Source organism: Rhinopithecus bieti, unplaced genomic scaffold (assembly GCF_001698545.2).
Source record: "Rhinopithecus bieti isolate Rb0 unplaced genomic scaffold, ASM169854v2 scaffold_18745, whole genome shotgun sequence".
Taxonomy (NCBI): Eukaryota; Metazoa; Chordata; class Mammalia; order Primates; family Cercopithecidae; genus Rhinopithecus; species Rhinopithecus bieti.
The window spans coordinates 1,227,410-1,240,492 of record NW_016809332.1 but is presented as its reverse complement, the minus strand read 5'-3'; the positions used below and the strand labels follow the sequence as shown (position 1 = coordinate 1,240,492).

The following is a 13,083-nucleotide window of genomic DNA, read 5'->3' as shown; positions in this document are numbered from 1 at the left end:
GAAGTCTCATTATGGAAGTAGTTATTTAAAAAATATGTCCAATTATGTTAGCAACTTTCTATTCTGGACAGTATTTTCAGAATATCCTTTAGCTAGGTAGGTATATTTTTAAAAGTATTCTCCCTTTCAACTGAAGTCTCTTCTGATAATTCTGGAAGATGGTCATTTAGGTAAAATGCATACCAATTAATATATTGCTTATAGATCACTTCGGTAATGATTATAAAGGTTTTGCAAAGCAATATTTGGCATCTCTGTGGTGTCAGTGAGATGTGTAAATTGACTTGAGCAGAAAGAAGCCAATGAATTCCAATTAGCCACCTTATATAATTTATTATGGGAGAATTATGAAATACATATTTAGATCCAAATTGTCTTTAAAAATATGCATTACAACTGGAGTTTTCCACTGAGAATAAAAGTTTGGTTTTGACCTCACATAAATCCAAGGGTTCTTGAAAAAAAGTTAATATAAATTCTCAATAACTATATCATTAATACCTTATGTATACATAGGAGTTTATATAATGCATTTAAGTAACAAAGAATGTAACATTTATTAGCCACCAAGTAATTAGGAGATAGTATCAATTATATTGAGAGAAAATGAGTTTAGATGCTTATAGCCAAGGGAATTATTTGAAATTGAAAGCTATTGTAGGTGGTTACTATTATTATCAAACCTGAAAGTTGGAACATGTGAACTTGATCCTTTGCACACATAAAAGTTCACAAAGCTGCTTTTAATTTGCCTTTATTCTGTAGTACTGTTGGTGAATCATGCACTAGTTTGTTGTAAAATTCATGTAAACTTTTATGTATACAAACGTCAGATCAAGCAGAGGTTTTATTAATTATATATATATTAAACTGCCAACAGCAAAAAACAAAAACAAAAAACCCCAGAGGCCAATAAGTGAAATGCAATAAAAAATGAAATTTATTCTTTTGGCTCAATAATGATGTAGCTCACCATTCTTTTTAGTAATAGCAATTCCCTGCATGCAGTTCATCAATACACTACAGTAAATAGTTTTGTAAAAGGAATTAACATTAAACTTTTGGTTTGTGCAAAAACCAAAAATTGATATCATGTTAGGTAATTGCACAACTTTGCCACTTTGTTCATGGCTAAAAAGAACAAAGTCCATGTTATATCTGTAATAGCTTTAGTGCAGCAGGAATTAAAAAAATAAGACTAGTCTGCATACGTAAATACTACAAAAGTTGAATAAAAAAAAACTTCCATGAATAAAAGGTTATATTGAGGCAACCACAGTTGGTAGAAAATGATCTAAGTTTGAGTTTTTGACCAATGTATCTCCTATTGGAATGGTAGAAAATATATTATAACAAAGAAATCCATAAAACCCATTATCTAACTTTTATTTTAGGAAATTATCCATTGAAAATCTTATGGATTCAAAAGTTTGGAATTGTGATTAAAATAAAAGCAAAAGCATAAAGTAAAATAAATTGTGATGTCATCAACCTGAAAATAATTTTCTTATGTACAAAATGCTGACAAATAAAATTGATTATATTTTTACATTATTTATATTTAAACAAGTTTTAGACATATTTTTAGCAAAATATGAAGAATAGGTTTTGTCAGTAGGCAGTATCCAGTGTGTTTCCTTGAAATCTAGAGAGATACCATATGATACTCATGTTGAATTAAAAGTGCAAAAGTAAAGGTGTTTGTAAATAGCTTCAAATTATTCTGCTTGACATAGTGGACAGATAGCAGGTTGAATTCATTCTTTCACCAATATGTGACAATCTTTAACCAAGACTTGTGAAGAATGGATTGAGTAAAATAGAGCAGCATAGGCAATATTAACATGCACTAGTGATAGCCTTTAAATTATGTTTAATGAATGGTACAGGATACATCCCTGTTGGAAGCTCGCAAAAGACACATACACTGTGGTACATATTTGATTTAATAGAAGTTGTTTATCAGGCTATATATATATTTGCCCAAACATGCACCACAGGATAAAATAACTATTTACATAACATAGGGTATGTAATTGACATAGACTATCAGCTTTGCTGAGAGCAGAAGATGGCAAAGCAATACTGCAGCAGAAAGTGGAACAACTATTCTAAAGCAATACTTTAGATATATTTTTCTAGAATGGATTTATTAGATTACCTTTTTGGAAAGCATTTGACCAAAATTAAAGATAGAGCTCTGAAACTTAGAATAAAATTTGCACTTGCTGAAACAGAACACTTCGCATAAAAATAATCCTTTAAATATTAGAGGGAACTTTACAGGCACATAACTGTTCAGATAGAAACAAACATAACAGACTAAAATACTTTCAGAATTAAAGCCATCTAGAAAATGGAAGTAACTGAAACTGTAGCCATTACAATTCTTTTTCTGGTTTTGAGCAAAAATTTTATCTCTCCGGTAAAACACTTTTGTCTGATCACTTGAGAGACTTGTAGAATAGGACCACAGGGTTCCTGTATACTGTTTCTTCAACGTAAACCTCATTTACAAAAATAGTGACATAGTATTATGAATAAACTATGAATTGGGGACCATGGAAATGCACTAGAACAAATTTTGTAAAAATATGGCAGACATGGAAGTTAAAAATAGAATGGATGCAAGGACTGTACTAAAGGTGTTTGGTGTAGTTACAATGATCACTTTGCACAACTATCCTATAGTCTAGGTAGCCATTGGGTTTCTCCTCAGCAGTGTCAGCTGGTAATAAAAACAGCAACCTCTTGTCAATGTTGATACCCTGTCTCACAGAGTTGCAGTGACAAAGAGGTCACTGTCTTGTATAGGCACTGACTATGAGTATTTGTTAAAACAGTCAGTTTGGCATGGACCTCCTCTTGAAGTCCAGTTGACACATATACTTTACCTTCATAGGCTGTAAACAATTGATCACAAAGATAATTCTTTGTTTCTTTTTACTTTTGATTTTCTCTGACCTCTTTTACTTTGCTTTCTTTTTCTGGTTTGTCTTTCTCAAACTTTTCTTTGTCTGGTTTTGTTACACTATCATAGGAAGGAGGAGAGGTGGTAGAGGAACTCCCATCTGATTTTTCTGGAGTGGAGTTCCCATTTAATTTGTCAATAATCATGTCTTGTTTTATAGGTAAGTCAATCCTCCCTTTAATTGCCTCTTTGTTATAGTTACTTGATATATTTTTTAACCTTTGCTTTAAAAGATAACATCTGAAATTACGCTGAATGATAGCGGCAGACACCTCCTCTTGTTTACGTTTCAAAGTGGTTGTAATAGGCTCATAAGAGACTTTGGAGGGGTTTGATGACATAAACCGGTCTTCCATCTGTATTCGAAGGGCATCCATCTCTCCACTCTCACCCAAAACACGTTTTGTAAAGGCAAATAAAATATCAAGGCAGTGGATCCGGTCACCACTGACCATGGGCAGATCCATGGCAATAAGCTGGACTTTGTTGGGTTTTGCTATGAGAAGAGGAGGATCCAGGGCAGCTGCAAAATCAGAGAGCTTAGAGAACTCTATAAACTGGGTCGCATCGGGATCAAACTTTTCCCAAACCTCATAGAACATCTCGAAGTCATCCTCACTCAGGGGCTCTGCACTTTCTTCAGTAGCAACACTGAAGTTCTCCAGGATGACCGCGATGTACATGTTCACCACAACCAGGAAGGATATGATGATGTAACTGACAAAAAAGAAAATCCCAACAGATGGGTTCCCACAGTCTCCCTTAACTGAGCTGCCAGGATGAATTGTGTCAGGGTCACAGTCGGGTGGTGCACTATTAAGAATAGGTGCTAGCAATCCATCCCAGCCAGCAGAGGTTGTAATTTGGAACAAGCAGATCATGCTGTTGCCAAAGGTCTCAAAGTTGAACATGTCATCAATTCCAGCTTCCTTTTTAACATAGGCAAAGTTGGACATCCCAAAGATGGCGTAGATGAACATGACCAGGAAAAGCAGGAGGCCGATGTTAAACAATGCAGGGAGGGACATCATCAAAGCAAAGAGCAGCGTGCGGATCCCCTTTGCTCCTTTGATCAGACGTAGGATTCGGCCAATTCTGGCAAGACGGATCACTCGGAACAGGGTAGGGGACACAAAATACTTTTCTATCATCTCAGCCAGAAACATACCTATGGAAAACATAGAACACAGCTAAACAGAGAATATCTTTCACTTACAGGATGGTTTTATCTTTTTTAAGGTCTATGAGAGCAACAAACTTGTTATGAGTATGAGTCTTTACTAAATATTTGGATCTACTCCCTGATATTAGCAATTATTGATTACAGAGTTTTATTGAATGATTCTGTAATGCCATAAACCAATATGAATTTTTGCAAAATCCAAATAATCTCCAATGGTAGCAGGGCAATTTAAGATTATATACACCCCATTTCTATGAATAGTTATCCCTACACATGAATTGTGGCAATTACAAACAAAAATTATTTCTGAAATCTCTGAATGTATTGTTTTCTATTTTTTAATGATATTCTTCAGTTAGAGAAAAATGGGCCATATTTGACATGAGGTTAAAGTTGAAGTTTATAAATTTGGGGTTCTATAATTCCCCATCTCTCTTTTTCTCCTATTTAATCTCAACTCTTCTTTGAAAACCCACCTAGGATGCATTACCTTTATCTCTGGAAGCCTATGTTAACTCATTCCAGCAGAGACGGCTACTGCCTTTTCAGTGCTTCTTAGAGTACCAACTTTATTGCATTATAATGATTTGTTTTTTAAGCCATCTGCCTCTTTTAGCCTGTGACCTTTGTTTAATGTTAGGAGAGTGCCTGATAATGTTTATTTCCTGTCTTCTTTACCTCTTTCCCAAACCTGGTATTCCTAACATGGTTTCTAACCAGTTAGCTTTGTGAATAAACCCAGGTTTCAGAGTTTTTTTCTTTTTTTTGAGACGGAGTCTTGCTCTGTCGCCCAGGCTGGAGTGCAGTGGCCGGATCTCAGCTCACTGCAAGCTCCGCCTCCCGGGTTCCCGCCATTCTCCTGCCTCAGCCTCCTGAGTAGCTGGGACTACAGGCGCCCGCCACCACGCCCGGCTAGTTTTTTGTACTTTTTAGTAGAGACGGGGTTTCACCGTGTTAGCCAGGATGGTCTCGATCTCCTGACCTCATGATCCGCCCGTCTCGGCCTCGGTTTCAGAGTTTTTATTCATATATGTTAGTGTTGAACTTTAGATCTATATGCATTATTATTCTCAGACCTAATTTCCATGTTAATCAGCTGGAAGGTCCTGGGGCAACTGTTTCTCTGTAACTGTACCTCTTGGTAATTAAGCTGTTCTTACCTACAATGGAGAGAATCACCACCACAAAATCAAAGATGTTCCAGCCTATAGTGAAGTAGTAGTGTCTGAGGGAGACGAGCTTCAGCACAAATTCTCCAGTGAACAGAACAATGAACACTAGGTTGATCCGGGACAAAACTAGGGTCATATATTTGCCCTGGTCGTCGGTTTCCACCATCATGGTGACCATATTGAGGCAGATGAGTATCATGATGCTGATATCAAAGACTTGCCTGGTTACAAAATCAAAGACCATTCCTTGGAATTTGTTCTAGAAAGTGAGAGAAGAGAGATAAGGTTATTATATATATTTCATAAAGAATAATCCAGTAAAATTGTAGATAAAGCCCTTCCACATATGGCGATGAATGTGCACCCTCCTCATATTACCCCAAACAATTTTGTGTGCTTTTTTTCTCTTCATGTTAAAAAAATGAAAAAAAAAAATTTATGTAGCTAAACAAAGCATATTTGTTTTATTTAGGTCCAATGGAAAGACAAAGTTGGATGAGACATAAATTAGAGCTGGGCGTGGCGCCTCATGCCTGTAACTCCAGCACTTTGGAAGGCTGAGATTGAAGGCTTTCTTGAAGCCAAGAGTTCCAGACCAGTCTGGGCAACATAGCGAGACCTCATTTCTATTAAAAAAAAAAAAACAAATTAGCCAGGCATGGTGGCACAGGCTTGCAGTCCCAGCTACGAGGGAGCTGAGGTGGATCACTTGACCCCATAATGGCAACTATGGTCTTGCCACTGCACTCCAGTCTGGGTGACAGAGTGAGACGCTGTCTCTTAAAAAACAAAACAAAAACAAACATAAATTTGTGGCAATTGGCTGATAATATGTACAGTCTTTGCTTGATTTGAATAAATATGAAAATTTTTATAAAAAAATAGTGACAACTAATAACAAAGATTTACAAAGTAGGTTAATATCGACAGACATTTAGATAGATGAATACACCAATTCATTTATCAATATTTTAGAAATTTTGGTTTATACCTTATTTCCCTCCCCCAAAATACATCAGTCACATTTCTATTGAATTCTACTTCTCTAGCTCTGTGAATCTCTGTATGGGTTTGTTAATTTATCTGTATTTCTTTCCATCTGTCCTTCTTTACCTATGCCCTATGTTTTAACAAAAATGCATGACTTTAAACATTTTTTTCTTTGTCTTACTAACAATCATCTCAGGAACAACATGCTTTCAAAGATTCTTATATTAATATGGCTATTAAATATAGTTTTATTAAAGAAATATATTATTAATCGTTTAGAGTAAAAAGCCTTAAAATAAAAACTTCATGGCTTACCAAAAATCAAAGGTCATGAACTGACCATGTTTTATTTATTTATTTATTTATTTATTTATTTATTTATTTATTTATTTATTTTGAGACTGAGTCTCGCTCTGTCACCCAGGCTGGAGTGCAGTGGTGCGATCTCTGCTTGCTGCAAGCTCCGCCTCCTGGGTTCATGCCATTCTCCTGCCTCAGCCTCTTGAGTAGCTGGGACTATAGGTGCCTGCCACCATGCCCGGCTAATTTTTTTTCCTTTTTTTTTTAGTAGAGACGGAATTTCACCATGTCAGCCAGGATGGTCTTGATCTCCTGACCTCGTGATCTGCCCACCTTAGCCTCCCAAAGTACTAGGATTACAGACGTAAGCCACAGTGCCCAGCCAAAGAACTCTAGTAAAGTTGGTTCAATACTTTCCCCTCTTACCCTGCTCCCTCACATTCCAACTACTCTTATAAATACGGTAAAGTCAAGTCACTTAGAGAATTTATGAGGCCTTGTCAAGTCCCAATTCTGGCAATTACAAGATTTGTGACTTGGGGCATGATTCATATGTTCTTTGGGCCTCAGTTTCCTTATTCCTTACCTATCTCAGAAAATAGTTGAGTTAGAGTTCCGCTCTGTGAACATAATCTATCGTTATTACATCATTCCATTATCATGAGGCCCTACAGAGTATGCATTCTGAATATGCCTTATTCTGTTTTGGTGTATTTGATGAAACAAATAATTTTTATGACATATTTTCCCTTTCTAAACAGATTTGGAATATTTTCTAGTCTTAAGAATGGAGGGAACAGAGAGTATAGAGGGAAGCCATGGAGAGTGGGATGGGAAGGCTAGAGGAGGAGGAACCAGGTATGCTGTTGGTAGCAGGAAAGTGAATCTTGCTTTGGAAGCATTTACTGGGAACCCTGAGCTAGAAGTTTTCAGTTCACAAATTATAAAGAACATTACCTCCTTTTTTGGAATATGGTAACTCCTAATGAGTGCAGAAGTTGTGAATTATGATACAAAATATGAACTTTATAATTAGGGCTCAATATTGGTGATATCACCTAATATGTTCTGCTCCAGAGCATTGCTCAATTTGACCATATGGACACATGGCTTTGGAACATTAAAGGAGACAAGTAGTTCTTACTGCTGGGCGAGGTATGGGTTTCTGAGGTTTCTTGGATCCAAGTTTCTTCATTGCATTGTAATATTTTTTCTGTTCCTCTGTCATAAAGATGTCTTGACCTCCAAAGTAAAGACATAGTATAAAACTGGTTACAATTCTAGTATGTGTTCCAATAGTACTTTTACAAAAAATATTTGTCTTTCCTTTAATCTTTTCTAAGTATTAAGTGGATATTATCCTGCTACATGTACATTTATCCTGCTTTTCCCATTTATGTGAAATTCTGACTGTCTTAATATTATGGAAAATCCTTACGGACATAAAACTTTGATCACTACAGGATCCTAATTTGATTATACTATGTTTAAAAGTAGGCACGAGGGTCTCAAATATATTTTTGTAAAACAGAAAACATTTTCTTAGTCTATTTCACTGTCGATAATTTTACTTCTTCATTTAACAGTTTTTGAACACTTTCTGTGTGCTAGACAATGTGCTGGTATCAGAATTACATAAATATATAAGATACAGTATTCTGCTTCTAAGTGGAGCAGGAAACTGAAAACATAGGTGGACAGTGTATGTTGATACGACAAAAAAAAAAAAATTAAATGTACTGCAGAGGCAACAATGAGTTCAGAGCCTCAGAGACAAGCTGTTACATAGCTTACCCTTAAGCTAGGCCTTAAAAGATGATTACAGGTTTTCTAGGAACATTCCAGGATAAAAAAAAAAATCACAAAAAGCCATGGAGGTACAAGGGAATGCTTGTTCAGAAAAGGACAGAAAACTCATACAGATGTATGGGTGGTGACTATGTAGAGAAATACACATGTATAGAATGAAGTGTAGGAAAAGATGAAGATAGACAACTGGGTGGAGGTAATTCCCGAAAGGCTCTGTAAGCCAGGCTAAAGCACTGGAGACCCATTGGATGGGTCTGAAGGCCTGGACACATTTTTGGGTTGGAAAGCTATCCAATAGATAAACTTTGAGAAGAGCCACTGACTAGAGGCTGGAATCCCTGCAGCTTAAATAACCACATGGGAAACTGAAAATAATACAAACATGATTTAAGTCTGTCATGACTACAAGTATCCTGGTTATTTAGTTGTATTAACAGACAGAACCTCAGAATGAAGAAAGGTAAAAGGTGAAGAATACTTATCTTCTTTTTCTGCTGGTTGAAGTTATCTATGATGACACCAATGAATAGATTCAGAGTGAAGAATGACCCGAAGATGATAAAGATGACAAAGTATAAATACATGTACAGATTTTCCTCATACATAGGCTGAAGTGTAACCTAAATGACATTGAAAATATTAAATAATATTACAAATACTACAAATACTTACACTAAATCAGGAATTTATTGAGTGCTGTTATTTAATACAGTGCTACTTTTGCCTTACCCTGAGATATTGTTCTGCAAAAGTAATGGTTTAAAACTAGCATGATCTAGTAAAACGAAAGTTTACAAGTTTTATGATTGTTCTTGATTCTGTTTTCCCATTGTGCATTACCTCTAACATATTCTTTAACATAAATAACGGTGATATAAGCAGGGAAACATTTTGAGCCTATTATTAGTCATATTTTTTGCAATATTTTCAGTTTGGTTTTGGAAATGCTGAATTTTGGAAATATGGCTTTAAGAGCAGAACATCAACTTCTAAGAGGAAAATTCAGCACAGATAGGTTCTGCGGAGTTATTTTTATTTTTATTTTCTAAATTGAGTGTCCCTGAAACTTGCCTGCTTTTCTGTATCATGATATTCTTGGAAGCTGCTTCACAGTGTCTGGTTTATCATACTCTCCAGGGATGGGGAGAGACAAGTTACTTCCCCACTGAACAACTTTCCCACTCAGAATAGTTTCATTTACTGGACCAATCTAATGTCTTAGGATCCGTGCAGCTAGATATCCTTTCATATTAGCTACATATTATGTATTAGGTACACATTAATCAAGCATCATGTATATTGAAGCAGAGTGTTCATTTTTTATATGCTATATTAAATGTTCTAATATAAAATTTTGGATGTTTCAGTGTTTAACTTACCACCAGTATTTGCCATGAGAAGTCTAGTACCTATAAGTAATATTTGAGTGATACTTACATCTCGTGAATCAACAGCTGCATACATAATATCCATCCAGCCTTTAAATGTGGCCTGTAAATAACATATATTTGAATTGTTCATAAAAATTTCACCCAACAATGACATTTAACCAGATGAAAATCTGACAGTATTATAACAAATAACTTTTTGTACAATATTGTGAAATTTCATATGAAGATACTGAAATAAAATCGAAATAGAAAAACATTTGTATTTAAAGCCTAGAACTTGTTTCCTTTTTTTTCCTTGAAAGTATTCTATTTTCTTCCTAACTAAAATTTAGTGAAAGACTTTATTCATGAAACTGCCATCTCAGTCCCAATTCCCTTATATGCTCTATGATTTGTGTTTTCACACATAGTAGAATAATATTTCCTAGACATTGGTATAATAAAGTATCTGGTTAATAATTTATACATTTAATTCATCTCTACAAATATATATTGTTATTTTAGTACCTAAAGTTGCTCCTTTGGCAATAATTGATACAGAAAACTAAAACGATACCAGTACCCAAAATATAATAAAAGGAAGCAGAAATATAAAATCACATTAAAACATACTAAAAGCTTAACACTGAGGAAAATGTATTATAAAATAACTATAACATCTTTTTTATGATCAATTCAAGGTGATATTATAGGTGTTATCATTAACTTTTTTTCATACTGTCAAATGTTAGTCATTCAAACGAAGAACATCAGGGAAATAATCTTACTTGAAACATCTTGAAAATTTTTTCAAAACTCACACAGTAGCCACTTACCACTTGAAGCAGTGCGAGATAGCCAGCGCCAACATTATCAAAGTTTACTTTCACGTTTTTCCACCGAGCTTGCTTGCCAAGAGCCTGACAGTCACTCAAATTGTTGACATCACTAACGTCAAACATGTTACCCGTTGTCATGTTAACACAGTGGTAGAACTTGCCAGCAAACAAATTCACACCCATAATGCTAAAGATCAGCCAGAAGATGAGACAGACCAACAGCACGTTCATGATAGAGGGAATTGCTCCAACAAGAGCATTCACAACCACCTAGAAGAGAAAACGAGGGGAACGTAGCTTACAAATCTTTAGAATGGAAACCATTCCTTCAGTGTATTTGTTTCGTACTAACATGTGCTTGAAAAGAGTTAAATAAAAATCTAGGTGTACAAGTTATTTCTTCTAATATTTTCTAGCACATATTTGAGGGAAAACAATGACACAACTAAAGACCTAAGGTTTTAAGGAAAGCAAAATATGCTACAATATGAAAATCATCAAAACCTGGTATAGTAAGATGGAGTCAGAAAATGTTTGTATGCTGGGGAAAAAAGAATAGAAAGATGCATTAAATGCCAACAGAAAAAATAATCATCTTTCAGCAATACATTTTAATTTTCAAGAGTGTTAATGAATGAATAATTTGAAAAGCAAACCAACAAACCCTTTACAAATAAACAAAGTAGTAAAATGCCTTAAATCTATATTCTCAGATCAAGTTAACTTTTTATGACTATGAAGAACAGGATTAGGAATTTATTGGGTCCCTTTTTTCCCATTAGTAAATCTCAATAAAAAGGTATATTGTTAGGGGAAAAGGTGGAATTTGTATCTGGGCGTAACAGTACTGGATATGTTCCCATTATTATTATTTCACAGTCTCTTAAATGTTCACTTTGGAGCACATGCTACTTCATCAACCCTATTTCATGACCTATTTCATGAAAGGGAAATTCATTCACTTTACTTCTCATTACATTCACAAGATATTAAGATGTATTTTGAAATCTTTATGAAAGTTGACAGTAATTTTTCTTATCTAATTTAATCTAGTTCATGTTGGACTATTCTGTTAAGCATTTATGTTAAAAAAAAAAAGTATTGCTTTATTTTAAAATACTGCAAATGTTATTTTAGAAATCAATACCGAGGAATCTTAAATTGACATCAAAACCAGAAATCCCAAATTGTAAACAGTTCCAATGCTACTTGAATTTTGTTTCTTTTGGAAGTTAAGCCATATGCATTTTACTTGCCAGGGAGAAGATACATTCATTGGGTTCTTAGTTTCTTTTTCTGGTTGGGCCAGTAAAGTCCCTTCCTCATCCCTCTTTTCTGCTTATCACTAGAGATAGAAACTAAAAACCATGGCTTCAGGCTGTTAATAGCCTAAAACAATACAGAACAACAAAATAACAAAATAAGGCGGACTGGACAAGCTTGGTATATACCACCACAGGTTCTCCTGTTTTCAAGTAAATGCATAATACATTCTTGTAATTTGCATCTGGAATATTAATTCTGCTATATGACTGAATTAAAATTCTAAACTTTGAATATTTTCAGATTAAATTTATAAGTTTTAAATTTTGCTCAATTGCTATCTCCCCTCAAAGATGAACTGTTAATAGGAAACCATGGAACCAAATGAGAGCTTAAGTAATATGAGTAATGGTAAAAGTTTATGGTTTGAAAAGAATTTGACATTATATACTAATCTTTGTGAATTTTATCTTATCTAACTTTCTTTAACATTAGCAAGGAAATGAAATTACAATGTAAAAATCAAATATTTCTTTGATTACAATGATTATGGAGAGTGGCTTAATTCTCCCTGATGAGTGAACTTTAAAGTCCAGGTTGAAATATTTTTATTGCCCCAAACAAACCATCTCCTAACATAAAAGCCCTAAGACCTAGAAGAAATTAAATATCCACATGCACTCACAAGCCAGATGAAACAAAACTGGCCTTTGTGCTAAATTCTACTGAGGATCATGGCAAATGGGTGGTATCTATAATAAGTGTGATTTTATGTTTAGATGCATAATATACACATTAAGGAAGCAGCTGGGGAGGAAGATACAACTGCTATAGAAAAAGTGAACCTCATTCAGAATGCTCAATTAGAAAAAAGATCTATAGCCGGGCGCAGTGGCTCAAGCCTGTAATCCCAGCACTTTGGGAGGCTGAGACGGGCAGATCACGAGGTCACAAGATCAAGGCCATCCTGGCTAACACGGTGAAACCGCGTCTCTACTAAAAAATACAAAAAACTAGCCGGGTGAGGTGGCGGGCGCCTGTAGTCACAGCTACTCAGGAGGCTGAGGCAGGAGAATGGCGTGAACCCGGGAGGCGGAGCTTGCAGTGAGCTGAGATCTGGCCACTGCACTCCAGCCTGGGCGACACAGCGAGACTCCGTCTCAAAAAAAAAAAAAAAGAAAAGAAA

The 13,083-nt window shown here is 35.2% G+C and overlaps 1 protein-coding gene across 1 annotated transcript in view; it reads right to left on the bottom strand.

Annotated features, from left to right (window-relative positions):
• Positions 1 to 307: 307 nt before the first annotated feature.
• SCN3A (sodium voltage-gated channel alpha subunit 3) overlaps positions 308 to 13,083 on the bottom strand; it is a 117,671-nt gene continuing 104,895 nt past the window's right edge. The window contains 6 exon segments of the mRNA XM_017889190.1: positions 308 to 4,139; positions 5,315 to 5,585; positions 7,761 to 7,865; positions 8,908 to 9,045; positions 9,863 to 9,916; positions 10,632 to 10,904. Coding sequence (XP_017744679.1) covers positions 2,944 to 4,139; positions 5,315 to 5,585; positions 7,761 to 7,865; positions 8,908 to 9,045; positions 9,863 to 9,916; positions 10,632 to 10,904 — 2,037 coding nt within the window. The 3' untranslated portion in view covers positions 308 to 2,943.